Source organism: Phalacrocorax carbo, chromosome 1, assembly GCF_963921805.1.
Source record: "Phalacrocorax carbo chromosome 1, bPhaCar2.1, whole genome shotgun sequence".
NCBI classification, from domain to species: domain Eukaryota; kingdom Metazoa; phylum Chordata; class Aves; order Suliformes; family Phalacrocoracidae; genus Phalacrocorax; species Phalacrocorax carbo.
In genome coordinates this window covers 124,508,965-124,531,042 of record NC_087513.1, presented here as the reverse complement: position 1 = coordinate 124,531,042, position 22,078 = coordinate 124,508,965, and the positions used below count along the sequence as shown (strand labels likewise).

Here is a 22,078-nt window from a genome sequence, read left to right as displayed (position 1 = left end):
AGAACACTGTCTCTCTCTCAAGCTGTGATGAATGTTCTACTTGTGCTAACAGGTGCTTTCTATAAGTGTTCCAGTATGGGGATTAGAATTTGGAAAAGATGTCTCAAAATGAACGTATTTAAGCAAAACTGTCTAGTAATCCTATGAGTTGTGATTTCTGCCTTTCAGCGTTGAGGAAGTGTTTTGTTTGGTTCTCCCCTTATAGGTAAAACTTGTATTAGTTTCTATAGATCTCTTTTAAAACTGTGGATGTTCCTGTTTCACCTGAGCTCAGAGATGTTAAAAGCACCCTAAAGATTTTGTAAGCCCTAAATTAGCAAATGATGCTGAAATAGAGCTAGATTAAAACTTCCCATCTAAGTGATTTTGAAGAGAAAATAACCTTTTGCAGTAAAACCTGAATTTCTCTGGAGGCTTTTTTGTTTTTAAAGCAGAACTGATTTTGTTAAGAAAATGCCAAGAATGGCTTCACTACCTGCCTTCCTAAAAAGCTCTGGGAAAGTTCATTTTCTGTTGCAGAAGGCAAGGACAGATTACTTCCTTGAGGGCTGGTGGAGCAGAGCTCCCAGGGTCTTCCATCCTTGCCTTTTACCCACATCCATGTCAGAGGATGAACCATTTTGAGCTCCTCACAAGCTGTTTATTCACGTCCTTGGCTCTGTGGTGCAGCTGGGAATGGCTGAGTTTCTGCCCAGTTCACTGCCTGTCTGGCACCTGCACCACAAGGCTCCTGGTGATTCCCCTTCCTTGTTGATTGTTGAGAATTATCCCAGTGGGCTGTCGTGAGGTCAGAACGTATTTTTAGTTTCTCCTGATTATTTTTTTTTTTTGTAATTTCAGTGATATTTTGAATAAGTTTCTTATAATAGAGGCTAATAGATGTTCCCTGGCCAGTATACTTGGCTTAACCTGGCTACAAAATCAATTTGCAGACTTACACACACTTAGTCTAGCCAGACTGCTTGCCAAGGGGGTGTTTCTTGTATAGCTTCATTTTTAAATGGTTTATAGTAATGTTAAGGCTTGCCTGAACTGGAAAAAAAAAAAAGTGTTAGACTCTATTTAGCAAGGAACACAGCACTAAACATATTTGCTAATCAAGAACTTGGTGAGGATACAACCAAGCAGCTTGCTAAAAACATGAATTGTACCAAAGAGACTTTACTAGAATTTTGGGTAGGTAACAACAGCTACATCTGTTTGTCCCAACTGTTACTACTGTTGGAAAAGAGAAAGAATTAAATCTGTCTGTATCTTCTCTCTTTTACTTTTATTCTATTGTTGCTAAATATGACATCTCTCACAGTGGAGCTGTTGGCATCTAGCATTAAGCATTGTAGACATATCTATAAAGGAATAGCCTACTTGTGTGGCTCGCCAACTGACTTGACTGTTTCAGCTTTTGGAGAATATGTGTCTCTGTCCAGAGGTGGTTCTTGATGCAAAATAGGAGACATCTGGGTCTCCTCAGCTAACACTAGGAGAAGAGTGAATTTCAAGGAATTAATGGGCCTTTTGCTAAAAGCAGAGATGCAGGGCTAGAATTCCAGATGTTTATGGTTTTCTGTGAATTTGCTAGAATATGGCGTTTCTTCAGAGGAGTTTTTAACAGCTTTCAAAACCAACAATGGTAACCAAGACTGAGACAGTTTGGTGAATGATTTGCAAATGCTGTTTTACTTGTTTTCAGAACAATTTGTCATAAGTTACAAAGATACAATTAAAAAGAGGAAGACACTATTTCTAGAAAGTAATGTACAGCAGACTCACTTTAGGGATGAAAGAACCAGTGGGGTGGTTCTTACAAACTAAACTTTATTGATCTGCTTCTTTAACATAAACTTATAAGGAATTAACAGGATCATAGTTTTAAGCATCATAATTTACTTTGTAGTCATAACTACCCAGTAAATAATACAGAAAAAAAATCACAATTATGACAGTAATGTTAATTACCATTGGATGAATGCTGCAAAGAAAAGTTTAATGTTAACATTATAAACTTTCTAGCTAGATCAATCTTGTTTGCAAAGAAAACAAATCTCTCTTTCACGCTTCATTTGTTAGCTGCTGCGGGCTTCATGAAATTGAGTGAGAGCTGTAAAAGGCTCCATGGAAACTATTATTTGTGCTTATTCTGAGAGTTTCTTTTTCTCTTTTTCTGTTGGTAGTATGTCATCAGTCACACACAGCTAGAAACCAGGACCCTGCAGCTTTCTGTCTGGCACTATGACAGATTTGGACACAACAGCTTCCTTGGGGAGGTGGAAATTCCATTCGATTCCTGGAACTTCGAAAATCAGGGTGATGAGTGGTTTGTGCTCCAGCCCAAGGTAAGGGTTTTCAGGGGCCTGTAAAAGAGTTGCAAATTTAGCAAGGCTTACTTCTTTTTCCTTTGGAAGGTGATTACAAAATGGTGACTTTGAGTCTAATATATTAACAAAAATAATATCTTTGTTCTTTATTCAATCAAAACATACTGGTTTTTAAATCTTCATGAAAACTTTACACATGATTGGCTATTTAAAACAAATAAAAAATCCCCCACCTTTTAAATAAATTATAAGTTCACCTTGTAATAAACTGCAGTGAAAAAAATGACCTAGTAAAGAAATTGATCAATTTTTGAAATAGCACATAAACAAAAGGACTTCTCTAGCACTGCCCCCTACCCAACCCTTAACAGTTTATTAAAGAAATAGATCTTTTTTGTTTCAGTTCAAAGTTCTTAGCACTTTTCAGCTGTGACAAAATAACCTATTAATCTCTTATTCACCTTAACTAGGAAGGTACAAGATCAGGCTTCTCAGCAGGCAAATCAGTTGGTCTGTGAAACAGGACTTGCACTGTGCTTAGCTAAGGATAGGATGACTTCTGTCTCTAGGGCACCCCCTGCTCTGGCAAAGGTGTTTTATTTTTGGAAGAGATTCAAAGAGCTATTGTAGGCTAGAGGATTAAAGGCTTCTGCCTTGCTCCCTCCTGCAGCAGCCAGAATCCCCAGAAATTCCAGTGGTTTAGACTGCCATTTCAGAAACTGTATTTTTCTTGCTGCAGAAAAATCCAAGGTTTAACTGCAACTGATGCGGCGATAGACTCAGATGACTTGTTTGCTCTGCCATCATTATTTTTAAGAAAAATAGTGTTACATTCAGTGTTTTAGGAAGGAGTGTTTGATTTGTGCCTTTTGCTCAGATGGGAAATGGATTTAATTGCTGTATAATTAACTTCTAGGTATAGCCCTTTGTGAGGCTTATATCTAAACTGTCACAGATTTCTATTTTAGTAAATAATTTGCCAGAAGATACGTAACGAAATGGATCTCCTCTTGGAATGCTTACACACCTCACGCTTCATAGAAGTGTGATCATAAGGAAGATAATTCCCAGTTTCCTAGTTCAGCTTTGTTAATAAGGGTGACCACCAGCTCTTCCTTCATGGTCCAGATAAGGTGAGACCAGGAGGAGAAAGCAGCTAATGATGGCAAGTGTGTTTCAGTCAGCCCTGTGTCCAGGCCAGGATTATACCGTCTCCCTTACAAGCCTGCTTCCCGCAAGTTACTTCTCTTGGGTCTGCTCCTGAAGTAGAAGAAATGTCTGCTACATCTCTGTCATAGCTCTGGCTGGTGTCAGGTGTTGCTCTTATTTAGTACCCGCCAGTCTACAACAAAAGATACACATCTAGTGTTCATCTTGCTTGCAGTTTGTATGCAGTGTTGGTCTGAAATAGAGCTTCTTATCGTGCCAGTAGTCTTTGTCATCTCACGTCAGTCTTTGGGGATTTGTGTGTGTATGCGTGGTTTCTTTTAATCTTAATGGGGGCTGGGGGGGAAAAGACAGTTATGAAGCTCTCCTGCTCAGGAAAAAAAGTAATGAGGTGGTAAGCATTTCAGCCAGTCCAGCTGGAAGCTGTTGTCTGATTACTTCCAAACCCATTAAAAGGATTTTTAAATGAGTTCTTTACCAAAGAAAGCAAACACAGAATTGGTCTTGTCTGCCTCCTAAGTTGTTATAAATAATGTTTCTATAGTTAAAATGCTGCTAAGATTTTTGATCAGTGAAGATAATGTTTTTAAAAAGTACCAATTAGTGCACTTTTAATTAAAAAAAGCACAGGTTAATACAAGTGAAAATTACATGTTGTTCTCCCATATGATCTGCCTGATAGAGACAGGAATGGCAGTGAAACATTTCCTGGGTTTTATTACAGCGCTTCATTTGTTCTATCATGAATCATTTAGCTGCTTTAGTGAAAAGGTTGGAGACTTTAAGACCTCTTTCTCCTATGAGGATTGAATGTCTGTTTTCAAGAGGACCGTGGTTAAATCAGAAAAAGAAGAGAAAATAATTCTGTGGTTAAAAGGGGGCAGAGTCTAGAGCCATGTTATATGTGGGATTGGGGCAGCGGTTGACAAGTTCTTCCTGACGTAAGAACTTGTACCATCACTTGCCTACCAGCAGAACAGAAAAAATAATCCTTGCTGCCTTTATGGGAAACTTGATCCTAACTTGCATAGTTTAGACCGTAAGTGAGCTGGCTGACTGGCAAGATTTAGATGATGTGCAAATTATTCCACAGCCATTTACTACAGGTTTTCTTTTGTCCTCAGTTGTAGCAACTGGCATCAGACAGTGGTGGAGACAGGACCGTTTTTCTCAGTCAGTGCAGGAACGCCTACGTTGCTGTAAAAGTGCTTCAAAGTCTCAAAAGGGCCATGTTGTTATCACTAAAATTGTTTTGTTCCCTGTCTCATCCTTGTGTACAGACTTAGCTGCACTAAACATGGTTAGTGCCTTAGCCGGGAGTCTGTGATATGAAGGCAGTGCTGACTCTGTGAACATCACTGTGTGTGTTTCTGGTGGGGTTTTTTGGCTCTGTTGATAATAAAATTTTGACCTTCCTGGGGAGTCAGGACACAAGCTGAATGCATTTCAGAGAAATACTTTCACTGTTCAGACATTTGTCTATAAGCAGTTAAAAGGCTATGTTGGCGGTATGTTGGTGTGTGTGTCTCAGTACTTGAGGGCCCCCTCTCTTTAGACATGTGCTTTGTCCCTGCAGAGAGATCGGGAAGATTTGTTGATTTGTAGCCAAACCTAAGTGCTGAAGCATGTACAGAAATATGAGCATCTGAGTAGTCCCACCTCTGTTAGTGGACATCACTGAGCAAGGTCAGCATATGCCTGAGGTTTTTGTAGACCCGACCTCTAATGTACATCTACAAGGCTTCTTTTTTCACTGCACTTTAGTTTCTCTAGAAGTCAGTTTGAACGGGCATAACATGTTCTCTGTCTGTTGCATCTATTGTTCTAAAAAAGTTGTTTCCAACTTCTTACAGTGCGAATGGAACTTCAGCACACATCAGTGAAGGCCTAATGTTCTTCTAACAAGGATGCTCCAAAGAGCACTGGATGCATTCTTTCTGGGAAGGATTAAAATATTTATAAAACAAAAAGATGCAGAAACAGTAGCTGTGTAGAAAAGGAAAAGGACACTGGGAATAACAGTTTTCAAGAAGTTTTTCCTATTTCAGAGCTGGACTATGCTCTCTTCTCTTGCCTTGGTTCCCCACACCTCCATGCCAAGAGTGACTCAGGAGTGACTCCTCTAAAGTACATTAAACCAATTTAAAATCCTGATTGGGGGAAATAAGGGCTGAATGTCATATTAAATTAGCTACAGATTATATGTCCAGAAATAAGTTCGTGTTTTTTCCCGTTTGTTTACTTCAGTTATTCATGGTAGCTATCTCTCTCCTCTGTATGTTCACTGAACAGTGTCTAATGCCATGTGGCTTTATTCTTCTGAGAGCTTGCGTTCACTAGCTCATAAAGTTTTCTAAAACGGGATCGTATTCAGTCTTAGATGTCTAATTATCTGAAAGTGGGCTGGTATGTCTTGATATGTTTAAGTGGTGTTTCAAACACTGTATTGGTACAACAAAATTAAAATCAAAGGGAGAAGGTGAATGATTAACCTTAGCTGGATTTCAGTTTTGTTTGTTTGCTTTTCTTTGCAGGTGGCGGCGGCAACAGATGTTGGGCTTCAATATAAAGGAGAACTGACAGTTGTTTTACGTTACATTCCCCCAGACAGAAACCTAATGCTTCCTCTAGGGCAGTTTCAAGGTAAAGCAAACATTAATGGGCAGTGTATGATAACAACCCTCTGAGTATTAAAAATCCTCACCTATAGTGAAGTAATGGTATTAGTGAAGGTTGAAACCATGCTTAAATATGCTAGTTGTCCTTATCTGTGGAAATTTTGAACCATGAGTATGTTTCACCTGCTCCATCCTCTTCTTTTCCATTCAACTTAGGGAGAGAGAAGGGTAGAGGAGTATGCAGTCAAGTGTTGATGCATGGCTGTGACCTAATTAAAAAAGATCAGACATTAGATATCATGATTGAGGACAGCCACATAGAAATAAATAGTCTACATCATAGTCTGCGGGTTCTTTCTTCAGCTAATTATCTACAGTGTATAGCTGATCAAAGTAATAGACTGCACTTAGTTCTTCATGCTCTATTATCCTTAAGCTTACCTGTCTCCTCATTTTCACTCTTTTTTTCACATTGCTTTGCTTCTGCTTAGTTTTACTCTATCACTGCTGTAATTCAGTCCTATAAAATATTATTTGAATTCTTTAGGGTAAGCCATTATTTTCTTCAACAATGAACAGGGCAAAATAGTTACTAACTCTTTGCATTGTAGTAGCATGAGGAACAGCAAAATCATCTGAAGTGAAAGCGATCACTGCCTGTCACCTGAATGTACATAGCTATACCAGACGTAGGTATATCAGTGTCTTGGTGACAGTATTGCTTGTTAGCATTAGGATTTGATAGATTTATTAGAGCTTTTTCTTTCTTTTCTTTTGACAGCTTACATACCCTCTGCTACCAGTAGTTCCAAGGTTTTCTCTCTTAAAAGCTAATTGTTGTCTCAAAAGTCCAGATAGACACTATCTGCATTTTTTAAAAATTAGTATATTTTAGCACCACTCCTGATCTTTTTTCCTGATGTTTTCAGCCTGAATCAGTGCGTATGATCCCTGCTGATAAGCCTCTTAGAATCCGCAGCAGCCGCAAATACACGTGTCATCATGCCGCTGTTCAAAAGCAGCAGCGGTTCAGTGAGCTCTGTGTCCTTTGTCACGGTCTCCGAGGAGTACTGCATCCTTACACGTGGAATGCATGCAGTGTATTTCTGCATTTTAAACTTTGCATTTATACCTTGTTTGTGGCATAGGACTGCCTTAACATCAGTGGCAGAAGCAGATTCTGGGAAGAGGGTAGGACTTCCAGGGCATGCAGTTCTTTGTGTTCATCATAGTGATCCACAAATACTTATGTTTGGAGAGGACATCAGACAGGGCACTCTGTTGTGTTCAGTAAGGACTAGCTAGTTACATGGTGAAGTTCTTTATCAAATATGGAGTGATTTTTCTGTCCCTGCCTTATTAGTTTCTCTACCCATAGAGAATCAGAATCTCCTCATAAGGAATACTTTAATTCCATTGCAATAATTGATTTAAAAAAAAAATCTAATCAAGACAATTTACATTTCCATATCAGTCTTGCAGTGTATATATAATTTGAGATTATGATGTTGCAACTCTGTTCTATGTTATAGGAAAGAAGATCTTTAAAAAAGGAAAAAAGGGAGACTCTCACATGCCATCTGGAGGTATATTAGAAGTCCTCATCAAAGAAGCAAAGAATTTAACAGCAGTGAAATCGGGAGGCACATCTGACACTTTTGTGAAAGGGTCTGTGGGTTTTTTCTCCCCCTTTTTTCAATGTCTGCACTGAATCATATTTTGGCAGACCCAATTTTTTCAATATATCTGTATATACGTGTATGGAGTGTCAGTCCTGAAAAGCAACTGGCACCCTGGGAAGGTATGCTGAAGAGAAAGAGATTTACAAATTGTCCCAGTGGTTAAATACAATTGTATTTAAATACCACTTAGTCAAGTGGTACAGAACCATTTGTACAGAAGTATCCAGTGTGCTACACGCTGTTACAGAATATAACATTTGGAAAAAGAAAACACTTCCACTGCATCAGCAGAGAGAAATAGGTGAATATTCATCACTCCTGGAGGCAAGAAGTTTTACATTAGGGCTCCCACACTGGAGGTGATACCTAATCTGATGATGACATTTACATTTTCAGGAAATTGAAACAGTACTTTTTTTTTTTTTACTAAGAGGAATAGCAAGCTGATGTTCTTTCTAATGGATGTCACCTGATGCGTACAGAAAGAGAAAATGCATTATCTGTGTGAGGAAATTCTACTTTGATACAAGTAAATATGCTAAATGAGAAAAGATTTTTCTCTTATGCCATAAATAGTTTTCATGTTTTTCCTAGTGCTTAACTGGGGAAGCTCTTTGGCATGTAGTAGTGTCAAGGAGCACATTTAAACTCTGAGGGTTCCCAGGAAGTCTATCGCTGACTTCAAACGTAGAGTCTGAACTCTAATTGTGTCTTATTGTTAACATTTTATATTCTTTGACAGATGATGTTTAAAAATTCTGCTCTAATGGCTTGCAGGTTGGATTTTAAAGGTGCATAATTTTGAAAAATTTAAGGTCTGTGTCACTTGAATGCCTGTATGCATGTGCGTACATAAAGATACGTATAGTATCACATATATGCATCTTTTTATTAGATAAGCAGCAATTTGTGTTGGACAGTCAAAATCCAAACTATACAGGAAATGCTACGTACAGGATATACTTGTATTTGAATGAAATTAACATCATCCTGCCTGCCTTGTTGTATTGAATTTTTAATAAATGTAAGTTATGCATTTGAAATGTTACATTTAGGAAATAATGGATAGCTTAAAACATGTTCTTTGCCAGTTTTTGCTTTCAATGCTAGCTTTTAGAATAGTTGATTTTTAGATATGCTGTAGTTGACTAATAACAGTTTGAGTGCTGTTAGTAAATGGTGAACATCCTGCCTTTAATTCCCTGGTGGGGCTGAGAATTTACCTTGATCTGGTAGTGTGCCTCAAATTATTACTGAAATCTTACGCTTCATGTAGAAGTTTGAGCTATTCTTTCTGTGTATTTGTTCTCCCATGCCATCTCTTTTTGCCTGGTATATGTGAAGGCATTTTTCTTTTACTGAAATTAGACTGATCCCACTACAGCTTGTTCCCACCTGGAGCTTGCAACAGACTTCAGGGACAAAATGTTGTCAAAGCCTTTTTACCTTAGCAGTAGCAAAGTGTGGCCAATAATTGTCTCTGGACTATCTTTAGTTAGTGGTGTCTGCTGTTGCTGACATGGATTATTCAGTACAATGGAAGAGGAGTCTGTCTTCCTTGGACTGTTTGTCTGTCATGTGTCATGGCCAAATGCATAATCAAGTTGCCGTGAACGAGTTGAGGCGCTGCAGCAGCCTGATCTGCACTGTTAGCTTGAGACTAGCTTGAGGCATAGCTCAGCCCGCTGTTAGCCCCCTGCTGTAAATAAGCCCATGTTTGTTGTCAAGTGAAAACCTGCACAGGAATCCTGATCAAGGTCTAGTGATTTGTTTGTATGTGTGACCCTTTAGAATTTATATGCAACCACAGAGTTATTCTGTTAGCTTTGCTGAAGCAGGTGAAGGTTCGGGCTCTGAAAATTTGTACAGACCTCTGATTTTCAGCTACAGGTGTTAAGTTCTTTTAGTTTCACTAAAGGAACTCTCCACTAAAAATAAAATGTGGAAAGCTTGTCAGACTGTGCAGCATTAGTGTTTCTGCACTCAATAGGGTGTTAGGCACTTCAAAGTACTGGTGCTAAACTGCTGAAGTTCCTTCCTTTTCAGTCATTTCTGTTTCTTTCTGGAGGACCTTCTGTCCTGCTTTGAGAAGGAAACTGGACTGGGTGACTCCAGAGGCCCCTTCTAGCCAACATTTTTATGATCCTGTCTATATTTAGTCTCACTGAAATAAAAAGTCTGGGGTTAAGACTCAAGACACGGGGCAAGGAGACCCGATTTCAGTTTTTGCTGGCAATAACTGTAGCTATAAGAACAAATAGAGCACAAATGCGAAATATGCACTTCCGGTATACGCTTAATATAATAACAGTGGGCAATAGGGTCCTGATCTCATTTGAGTAATTCTTTGTGAATATTATGTGACATCATGTCTACATATTCAATTTTCCTTTTTTTTTAATGCTTCCTAGATACCTTCTTCCAGATGACAGCAAAGCTACAAAACACAAAACTCCTGTAATAAAGAAGAGCGTGAACCCCCAGTGGAATCATACCTTTGCTTTCAGTGGCTTGAATTCAAGGGATATACATAATGTCTGCCTAGAACTGACTGTGTGGGACAAGGAGTCGCTCTCCAGTAATATTTTTTTGGGAGGTGTCCGTCTGAGCACTGGAAATGGTAAGGTCCCGCCAGCTGGTGATTGCGTTTCCTATTCTCTATCCTCTTTCCCCACCCCATGTGGTTCATGTTCTGAGGGACAGAAATATTACTGAATGTATGGAAGTATATGGGAACTTGGGGAAATTGAGAAGGGAGAGAAGGCAACAGGTAATCTGTAGATCACAGAATCACAGGTTGGAAGGGACCTCAGGGATCATCCAGTCCAACCTTTCTAGGAAGAGCACAGTCTAGACAAGATGGCCCAGCACCCTGTCCGGATGACTCTTAAAGGTGTCCAACGTGGCCGAGGCAACCACTTCCCTGGCGAGATTATTCCAATGGTGACTGTCCTCACTGTGAAAATTTCCCTCTCGTGTCCAAATGGAATCTCCCCAAGAGCAACTTGTGTCCGTAAGATGATTTAGCTCTTTCCTTCGTTGAGCAAGACACAAAAATTTGGTGCCTACTTGCACTTCTGCACAGTCTAGAAGAAATGGGAGTACCTCGGAAGCGTTTCATAGCATGCCAGTGAGGAAGAGGAGACTACTTTTGTCATGCAGCAGCCTTTCTGCTGCTGATGGTGTGATCTGGAAGAAACATGGGCCCATCCTCTGTTAGGAGAAAGTTGCTTGCAGTGCAGAGGGGGGAGGTTTATGTGCCTCTACCCACATGCCACAAAGGAGTATAATGACAAACTGGTGCTCTACAGCAGCTACCTGTTTTCAGTATAACTCCCTGTATGGGTGGTGGTGTAAATTGCTTGTCATCTTTCCTATACGCTGTTGGACTAAGCAAGCAAGGATATTAGGTAATTGCTTACTAATGTGCCAAAATACCTCATGTTTTTGTAATTGCCAGGTGTAAGTAATGGCAAGGAGGTTGACTGGATGGACTCTCAAGGGGAAGAACAGCACCTCTGGCAGAAGATGATTGACAGTCCTGGAGCTCCTGTGGAGGGGATATTAATGCTGAGATCCAGCATGGGAAAACGCAACTTCTGAAAGACTTTAACCACTGCGGGGTACCACAGGTACTCCTGACCTCGGTGGTGTTCAGGCTTTTGTCGCTTTGCCCATTTGAAAGTGGGGAAGGGTTGTACTCTTTGCCTTGGATATTAAGGCTCCGAGTGAGATTTCAACGCATTCTGCACTTTCATGCACACGTTTTTAAGCCAGGCTTCTTGTACGGATTTTGTTTCTCCTGAAACCAGTGAGAATTTGACCTTGTACTGAGATCTGACTGGCTTTCTCTGTCCCTTCTGGTGACTGGTGTGTATCTGATGAACAGCACTGCCTGTGGGGGGCATGGACTGAGCAAATTGTCTAGTTAGTCATTTAGTAAGTAATGCCTGGTTTACATATCTCCTTCTGGGTCAAAGATGGCCTAGAAGACAGCAGTGATACAGTACAAGCAGATTCAGAGTGAGTCTGTGCTTTGGTATTTGGAAGATAAGAAGCCATAAAGTTATGAAGGGTAATGAACAATGGTTTTTTTATCATGTTTGCTGGTTGGGCTGTGCAGCGTGCAGGACAGTAGGTTTGGGACCAAGCAGCCCACCAAGGAAGGCCATTGCACTGTGGTGCACGCTAGAAATAGGCAGCAGGTGAGCTGGTGTACAGTGCTGGTGTTCTGGCACTCCCTGGGTTATTTTAATGCACTGTATAAAAGGAAGACTTGGTTGAACATAATCAAAGAGCCTCTATTGAATATAAATTGGAACAGTTCCCCAAACAGTTTCCAGAATTACATGGTATTACTGTGTTCTTCATTCAGCTGACAGCTCTAGCCAGGATCTTCTGATGTCATTGAACAGAGGGAATATGTTGACATGCCTGTCCCCATCTGATGAATCGCCGAGATGAGACACGTACTGGGTTTGGACATAGTTAGCTAAGACCTGGATTCAAAAGATCATGTAGTAAAGCGACATGATTAAAGCACATATCAGAATGATTTGCACAGCTGTGGAATTTTCTCTGAATAGCCTCAGATCCCATTCAGGCATGCCCACGCATGTCAATTATTAATCAGGGTAGGACTTTTTCCTCCTGAACATCCTCCTATGAGTTAACAGTGGATTTAATGATAAGAGTGGGGTTTGGCCAATTCAACCATTAATATTATTAACCATGACAATTATTCAACAGTAGTTTTGCTATTGAGTTTCCTAAAGTAATTTTGTACCTGCTTAGATCCCCCATCCTTTGGGGACTTACGCAGGTTGCATGTGAAGAGCATGCTGTTTTGAATAGTTGTTGTGGGCTACTTCTACCATGATGAGATAGGAGTATAATCTTTTTTTCAAGGACAGCACATGTCTGCTTGTGAGATTGGATAATAATATAATTGCATGGCATGTGATTGCTCAGGGTGTAAGACAAAAGACGATCAGTAAACTGAGTGAACAACATTTCTTCTGAATTTTACCAGAATGAGAACACAGCTTCCTACTTCAACAGGTAAATTTGCCTATAGCTATTCTTATCTTTTTAATTTGTTTCCCAAATGCTTTATTTTTGGAAGCAATGTAGTATTAGTATTGAGGAAACAAACTGAAATATATGGAAACATAACTTACCTATATTACTAGAAAAACCCCAAACATTCAAAGAATGCATCATTCCCTGTAGATCAAAACACTAGTATTCAAAGATTTCTGTGAAGAATAAAGACCATAAAATCTAACTTGAGAGATACAAATGTTGTTTTTCAGAATCCAAAAGTTACAAGAAATCTAGATTGAACAACAGAATATGAACTGATAGCTAAGTAACTACAGCAAGTAGTCCTAGTGTACAGTTACGTACATGTATTTAAAGCTGAATCCAGACCCTTAAATTTTAATGTTCATTCCTTTTTTTAAAAAAAATATTTTACCTTGGTTTTGGTTTGAGTGGCTTGAAATGGCGGGGAAGTTTACAAGCAGTCTTTTAAAATCCTAATATTATTAGATTAAAAAAAATATTTATTTTTGTTAAAAATATCATCTTAGTTTTAAGATAACAATTTGTTTCATTAGGAATATTTTCTTTTAAAATTCTGATATGACTTCCAAAGTCCTTGGAGGCACTGCTTGCCCAGTTAGACACCCACAATTTTCAGAAATCACCAAGTCATCTTTGAAAATAAAATTCCCTTATAGAATCTTAGTTTGGGTACCAAAAGTAAGCAGCTGCTTAAGAAAACAGACTACTTCATTTTCCTCCTTTATCTGTTCTTCATTTTCCTCTGAAGTCCTGCTCCAATTGGGCAGTGAAGCGAGTCTAGTCTAGTTTTAGCTGGCTTTTCATTTTATGCTGCAGATGCTGTAAGCTGATAAATTAGAGCACAAACATCAAGGACATACATTTTATGACTTTTTTCTTATCATGATAGCTGTTCTTTTAGATTTTTTTTTTTTTTTTTGTATCAGCATCCTCCAAAGGGAAACCAAGCCTAACTTTTGGCACCTAAACTACCTCTCTCTTTGACAGAATTGATCTGAGTTGTCTTGGCTGTTTGTACGGCAAACCTGTGTTTGTTTTGGGAATAATAATATTATATTGACATGGAGGCACAAGCTTGATTTTTCACTTGCTGGAATTTGATTCAAAAAGATAAAACTTGTTAAATCTAAAGAAAATTATTCTTCAGGGTGAAATTCCAGCTAGAGTTGTAGAGAAACACTGGGCAGTGGATGGTTTTGTTTTGTTTTGTTTCATTTTGATGGTGAAAATCAAAAAATAACACCACCACAAAAAATCTGCCAAGTTGGACCCCAGAATGGACACCCATTTCTCTTGCCAAATTGAAAAACTTAAAATAAATTTGAACCAAACTAGACCTTTTACATGGAGTAGAAGAGTGTGTCTAATTTTTGGATGGTATTTTCTAACCTGCTAAGCATGAACATTTTGACTAAATCAAGTCTTGCTTTGAAAGGAAAAAGACTGTGCTTTACTACTTCAGCTTCTGCTCATTTTGGTCCTATGGTAGAGTTTGTGATGAACGGACTCATGTGGGAAGCGTCACCCATCTCAAACATGGGCTTAAAGTTCTGCCTCTCCCTCCCAAAGGGACCAAATTTCACTCTGAGCCTGCGCCTGAAATTATAGATGGAGCTATGAGTAGACTGTGTCAACTGCAGTTCAGCATAGGAAAGGAACAATTTCACCTGGGAATTAATTTCGGCAACGGCAGTGGTGTTTGCTTTCGATGGGATTTGGAGTAGTACAGTGAAATTACTTCCTAGGTTGGCAGTGACAATTCTGCATTATGGTAGCATATAATAGGTATCACTCTGCCTCGAGCGAGCCTCAGAGAGATGATGAGCATCATATAAACGCTAGAGCAATTTGGAAAGCTTTGCTGTTCTATGATGTTATCGGCACATTTGTAGGAAGCATTTGATTTGTGGAAAATGTCACATTTAATTATATCTCACATCTTTGTTCTCTTCCTTTACAAAAATGATTTATGGCTTGGAAAAAGCACAAGATGATTGACTGCAGATGTGATTTCTTGTTTCCCAGATATTGAATTAATTGCCTATAATTGTGTGTCATCACGTACTGTGTGTTACCAGGCTGAACAAAAAGATAGAAAGCCAGGACTTAGGCAGCTAAAGCCTTCCTTTTTGTATGTATGTTTATGGCACTGAAGGTGCATGAATGGTTTATTCAAGGCTAATTTTTAGGAGAAAATAGCCACAATTTTAACATTGATTCAGAGACTCCTGCCCTGAGTAAATACGCACAGCAGAGCTATTGTTTCTGAAGTATTTTTCCACACAGACTTGAATAATTGTAGATGTGTTAGTGGAGAACGGAACTTTCTCTACGGTGGTTTTTGAAAATGTGTTGCACAATGCATTTTACTCTGATACGTATTTTTCTAGCAAGGTAACTACAGGTCTTTCATCACTACCTTTTCCCCCTTGTGATTAGATTTTGAGGGTTTGACCCAATAAAGAAGAATAAAAGCGCAACTTTTGCTGTAAAACGTCAAGTGGGGCCAGTAAATACATCTTTAGACTGTGTGGTTATTGCCAGTATCCATCAAAAACAGCTGAGGCTGAGGGCTCTCCAAGCCCTGCCATCAGACTTTGGTATCCAGACCTGCTCTCTGGAAGTTTCTCTGCTCAGTTTGTCAGCTATATGGGGACTTTGGGCTTCTAAATGTTGGTGTCTTACTTGCGTGCTTAGATGCCATAAGCAGGTTAAAATAGGTTTGAAACGGCCTCCCCATCTCCTCCACCTCCACCAAGTTACATTTGAGCCAGGGTAGGAGGAAAGAAGCAAAAACTCTGACGGATACTTGCCATCTTCCTGTGCTAATCTAAGTGCCATTGCCTTCCTTGAATGCCTTTTAGATGCCATATTTTGATCTTTCTTTCCCAGCTGGATGCTTTGGCAAATGGTTTGAGAGAGAAGGCATTGGAATGGTATGTTTTGAACATGGTGCATTAGACTGGGAGCTTATTCTTTGTGCTTTTTCCAATGCAGATTATGCTAAGGTAGCATAAAAGAAGCATTTTCATGCATGACTTTTTAATTTTTCTTTTCCTGCCTGGTTAGGCCCTGCCGAGTGCAATTACTCTAAGTTGTATTCTGCAAAATATCAGCTAAACTATAACAGCAGAGCAGCCATTGAGCATCCACTGGTGCTAATTGATAAGGAGAGGTAACAGGAGGGTTGCATTTAGATTGGCGTAATTTTGGCTTCTTGATGAACATGCACATTGCGCAGCTTCAGACACGTGAAGTTTGCGGTTTGCTCTGTAGGGTCAATGAAGAAAAAGGCTGCTTGGATCTCCTACACCTTTGAAAAAGAGCTCAGAGTCCTATTGCCACAGCTGCCTAGTTTGTGGATTCATACCAGATAGTAAGGGTTGTACCTGAACCTTTGCAAGGGTCTCTCTTCCCTTCATCCCTCCCTTTTGTTCAGCAACCCTCACCAGAACGTTCTACCTGAATGTTAATCTCCTGTGTCTGGAAGGAGACAGCATGCAGCAGTTAAGTGATAGCCCCACTTATTTTCATCCATACAAGGTAAAAGCTGATATTTTACTTCCCTAACGTACAGTATTGATTTTCAGCACTCTGCAACAACAGAAATAACCATCTCCTGAGAACCGGTCCATGCATTTTGTAAACTCTTTTTTTTAAATAGTTTTAAAAAATATATTTATTTATTTTTCTACACAGAAATGTTAACATCTGAGAACCCTAGAGAAATGGTGGTAGAGGTAGAACATGTGATGAATTCCAAAATAGGATGCAGACATCTATTTGCAGTGATGTCTTGTACCATAACTCAGCAGGAGATGCTGAGAAGCATGCTAGCAGAACCTTAGCACTGTGTTCTATGAATTTCCTGCCTGGTGATTTCATGTTTGCAAATGCTGTTTGATAAATGGTAGTAAGACAGTGTTAATTATACTGTGTATATTGACACTGGAAAGTGAATCCCAACTTGTTTTTCAGGTGTCTCTTAGGTTGTTTTGAAACTCACCCTTGCTGCATCTTGGCCCTTTATTTACATTAGTTATTTTGACAATTCTGCTCTGTGGCAATAACATCTATATGGCTGTGTGCTACTGCTCCTGAGAGCTTGGTGTATATTTTTGAGGGTAGTTCTAATTGTTGAGGTTTGCCTAAAGCCAAGTCTAATCATTTGTTGCAGCCATTAGAGAATGTCACGTATCCCTTGTTCTGCCTTTGTTCTGCTTAAAATCTGTTGCTAGCTATTTAATTATTCTGCTGAATGTGAACAGTAATAGCAGTAAATGGCATTGCAGTATGTTAAGTTCTGCCCAAAAGTAGATAAAACAAAATGTTTCCTGTCCAGAACATTTTTGTACTGTGCACTGTATGTTCAGTTTTGTGGACAAAGGTGGCTGGAAATACATTTGCAGCTGTTGTCAAGATTACTGCTCTATCTTTTAAAATTAAAACAGTGAAACATGTTGCTGTGTCCTTTTCTCTCCTAAAATGAGTTACAGCAAACATACAGGCATGCCTTTCAGGAAAATCTCATATTATGTCATTGAGGTAAAGACATGACTTATATGTGATGAATAACACACGAGGCCTGGCGTGTCTTCAGAGGAGGGATTCCATTGATGGTGTCTCTATGCTTTTTTTTGTCTTAGTTTCCACACTTTAAGCTGTTTTAAGCTATTTATTTCATAAGCATTAAACCTGTTCTCGTTTTAACATGCGATTCTAAAAATAAGGGAAATGCAGTGTTTTCTTCCCCCTTGCTGGAGAAGTATTTTACATGTGCCTTAAACCTGCATGTTTAGCAGGTCCTCCCCTCCATCTCTGAATCTCCTACGTCTTCCCTAGTTCAAGGTCCTGCCCACCTGAAAATCTAGGGATGTTCAAAACGCAGCTTTTCTGTTATTACTGGTCCTGATTTTTATTTTTTTAAGAAAAAAAAAAAACCAAAACCCACATATGATCACTCTAATTTACACTTTCAGCTGAGTCGTATTCGCTTCAGCTTACCTCTTGGAGCTGAGGGCTCTCTTCCACCTTCCCTTGGTTCTCCACTTCTCCAGGTTTTTGTGTCGTCTTGTCACTTCCCGATTGTCTGAGACAAACTAGGAAGGCAAATAATGCTCCTGGGCTCTGGGCCTGTGCTTGCCTCTGCCTGCTTTGCAGTAGTCTGAAAGTCTGGCTCAGTGTGTTGGGTTCCTGCACCCAGGTTATGGGGAGACCACCTCAGCGAGCTTCAGTGGTCCCTTGGTGTGATTTGGGCACAAGCAGCTGGTTCCTTTGCCCTCACACCACTCCTGTCTAGCTTGTCCCCATGCTGGTTCTGGCTTTTATGGGGGTGGGAGGTCAAACACCCATAAACTGGAAGGCAGCTGCAGGTGGAGAAAAGCCCTCCTGCCATTCCTCTGCCCTTGTACCTTTGCTTGGGGTTCTGGAAGACACCTCTATAACTCCTGTGCAATTGAATTGCAGTCTCTCCTCCCCTTCTCTTTGAGGTGATAGATGCCAAGTTCTCGTTATGACTCTGAAGTATGGGCCAGCCTAATTACGGAAATTCAGGTTATGGTTATGGTCTGGGTGCATGGGTGGCAAGGGGAGATATGGTAGTAATTAGATATGCACTAGCACATTCTGCATGGACACTGGCTTCCTCGTCTGTTTCGCTTGCGTTTTACAGAGCATGCAGCAGCTGGAACGCTGCTTGGAAGAGGTCAGAGAAATGCATGTGCTATCCACAACTGCCATTGTCCGCCTCACTGGCACCTCTAGCCCTGGCAGCCTTGCTGCTCTGTGCTTTCCAGTGTCTGCTAATGTCTTCCCACTCTTCCCTTCACTGAGCTGCCATAAAAACATCCTCCAGCCAAGATGGGGAGAGAGAAACAGGCAGCAGCTACACGGCCAAGAGGAGCTGTGCCATCTCCTGATGGTGTGAAGCACCCGCTCCCTTTTCCCTTTCTCTGGACGTACGGCACTAACAGAGACTGAGGTGAGCGGCTGGAAGTGATCTAGCACTGAGATTGCACAGCCTAAGAGCCGTTATTTCACCACCTCAATTTAAAAAGTGGGTTGTGATCATAAGAGCATTTAAATAGACTTCAGGTTACTTTGCAGCCTCTGTGTTTCCATTAATTATGCTCGGCAGTCTGACTCATGCTCTTGTGCAAGTACTGAGCTGTAACGAAGCTGCATGATGTAGTCATTTAGTGCAGAGCTGTAAGGGTCACTGGTGTTTTCATTAAAACATAACGCTTTCTGTCGCAGAGGGGATGGTTTGAGCTTCAAGAACAGGGATGTGCAACTTTAAATTTTGTCTCTCTGCAGGTGTAGAGGAGGTGTGTGACAGCAGGGGTTGTTCTCATCAAATTGAGGTGGATTCTTGGGTAGGATCTGGGGAAGATCAAGCCGTTTACAAAATTGTTTTGTGCTCATGAGAAATTGCTGCCTCCCACAATTTATCCCAATAGTTTTGTTTGCGAAGGATGTTGCATGACAGAAACATGAATTCTTTTCTAGTCTAAAATGATTGAAGTCTCTTGGTTTAGATTCAAAATTGGAAAGATATCTCCAGATTGATGTAGGAACCTCCAGCCCGTGATTATATCCACACACTGATCTGTCACATCTCCTGCAATGAATAGCCTGGAGGTGGGAGAGGAAAGGACAAGACTCACGGCAGGTCTTACATCTTGGAAACTGCCTTTAATCCTCCCAACTAAAATTCATGTTTTAAACAGGTTTTGCATTTTGACAGCAGTGGTAGGATTAGAGCTAAGGCAAGAAGAGCTATGTTGGTAGTAGAGCAAGGACTCCAGCCTGTATCATTTTGAGGGAGCTGAATTTTCTGTTGAACATAAAGTGTACTAGTGTAGATACTGCACCTCTGTTTACACAGTGTTATTTTTCTGGGACCAAAAGTTTACAGGATGAATTATTGGCATATATTTGAATATACAAATGCTGGGCTAAAGCCAGAAATACTAAGTCCCTTGTTCAAACACTCGTTTCCCAAAAGGCCATTCTGCCACATCCCTGCATACCATACATGCAGGCTGCTTTGACTCCAAAACAGAGATGGCACATCATTATGTTTTTCAGTGTTCCACTCCTCCCCTCAAAAATGCACAACAGAAAATGCCAGAAACCTTATATTACTAATCAAGAACAGCTTTTCTTAATCACAAGATTTTAACAGATGTTCTGTGTAGAACTGCAACTAGTAATCCAATCACTCATGCACTCTCCTCCACTTAATTCAATTTCCTGTAACAGCCTAGTGATTGCAATCACTTTCCTGATTGTAGCAGTCATAAAGCCCCACTCCTGTTCACCCAGTCATGGAAGATGACTGGATGCCCTGATTCTGTACCTAAATCAAAATGGAGCAGCAGCAGATTGGAATGGCAGCAACACAGTAGAAAAATCAGACCCATTAGAGATTTTTTTTTTTTTTTATTTTAAATCATTGCAAATCAGTTGATGTGCTTTTTCAGTGAGGGAAAGCGGGGGTTGGAGGGAACCAAACGCCACCTGTCCACCTCTGTATTCATGCTATAAGGGTACGCATGCCAAAGAACCTGTGCCACAGCAGTATGTGGATGGATGTGTCCTCAGTCTGTCTCTGTCCCACATACAACACTTTTAAGCCATGAAGCGATCTGGTGTCCCCAGCCATGCCTAACTTTCTCAACCACTGGTTAGGCAGCAGAGAAGAGGCGGCTTGGGGTATAGCTGTGTCTATCAGCATGCTGGCTCTTATCCTCCTTGTTCCTTTATAGTGGGTCCAGGACTTACTTACTTTCTTTTTTGTTTGGTTGGGTCTGGAACAGAAATGCTATTTCTCTGACTTTGGGCACCAACTCTGTCCTTGCATCTTATTCCTAACGGCAACACTCAGAAATCTCAGTCAGGGCTTCCTTGCCCTCCTGTTGCTCTTCCTTGCAAACCTGGCACCACCACCTGCAGAGTTTGGGGTGTATCCAGATCTTTGCCTTTGGCATCAGCACTGCAGGGAGTCGTCGCCTCAGCTGCGCCATGCCTTCATAGCTACTCTTGGGTGTTTAGCAGCAGTCTCCTAACACTCTCAGAAGCAGACCATCCTATTGAGAAGACATGGCCTACCACCACCCACCCCCCTGCTGCTGTTGCGCTTCAGTCCACAAATTAGCTTCTGCTAGCTAGCGTCAGAGCTGACCTCCCTCCCTTCATGTTTGGTCCCTCATTAATTCATTTGGAGGAGCAACCATTTTAAAAGATATTTTTCTAATTTCAGTGGGTGTGAGAGACTGGATTTTAAAGTTAAGGTTTGCTTTAAAGATGCTGATAAACTGTTCCTCTGCTGACACCAGAGTGTAAAATTAAACAATCTACCTATGATCAAAGACAAAACATTTGGCTGAAAAAACTGGGCTGGGCTCTTGAGGGGCAAGAATGAACAGCACAGACACTGGAGTGCTGTTTTTTGGGCATGTCAAATTATGCATCATATCCTGTAAACAAACAGGTAGCTGAAGCTGACAGCATTTTCTCTCCTTTGATGCTTATATTCGTCATGCACGATATATATTATTTGCAGTGGATTGGCAGGACTGTGGGCTATAATAAAACAATAGAAAAACTCTCCCTTTCTTGCTTGCCTCCTAACAGGTTTCACTGAGTAGGGACCTTTGTTAATTTGTGAGTGAGTGATGACTTGCTAGCAAGTATTTTCACAGATCTGGAAGTGACAAATCCTTGATGAAATTTCCCCGGGGGTAATGCTTCCCTGCCATCCAATTGACAGCCTGGTCTGTCTCCAAGATGAAGAGGGGAAAGAAATCTGCTACTCCCAAGTCCGTTGGACTCAAAGACAGAAGCGGAAGCCTACCATTTAAGAGCATATTTTTCTGTCAAGTATTGCAGTATGTGGCCTTTAGTAATTACCGCCCATGTTCTACACTGATCACTGTTCCTTCATCACATTCCTTCTGGTAATGACTTCCATACTCCTGGTATCAGGTATTTTCTCCTTGCTGCTGCTGGAAACAGGTACTTGCACTGCCTTTGGCTTATATTTTATGTCTGTGATTGACCATATTATTAGTGGAACGGAAAGACGGCACTGGGTTACTTGTACACTTCCACTCTGAGGCTCTCTGTTAATGGTATGCAGAGAGGTATTTTGATCCAACTTTTGAATTAATCTATCAACTTTCCAAGGTGAATGTTTAGACAACTA

General features: G+C 40.4%; 1 protein-coding gene across 1 annotated transcript in view; it reads left to right on the top strand.

The window, feature by feature from the left end:
- Positions 1-17,656, top strand: part of SYTL5 (synaptotagmin like 5) — a 65,523-nt gene extending 47,867 nt beyond the window's left edge. Inside the window, exons 13-17 of the mRNA XM_064473396.1 lie at positions 2,172-2,333; positions 6,017-6,125; positions 7,633-7,768; positions 10,194-10,402; positions 11,243-17,656. Coding sequence (XP_064329466.1) covers positions 2,172-2,333; positions 6,017-6,125; positions 7,633-7,768; positions 10,194-10,402; positions 11,243-11,385 — 759 coding nt within the window. The 3' untranslated portion in view covers positions 11,386-17,656. The remainder of the gene's footprint in view (positions 1-2,171; positions 2,334-6,016; positions 6,126-7,632; positions 7,769-10,193; positions 10,403-11,242) is intronic.
- Positions 17,657-22,078: the final 4,422 nt, after the last annotated feature.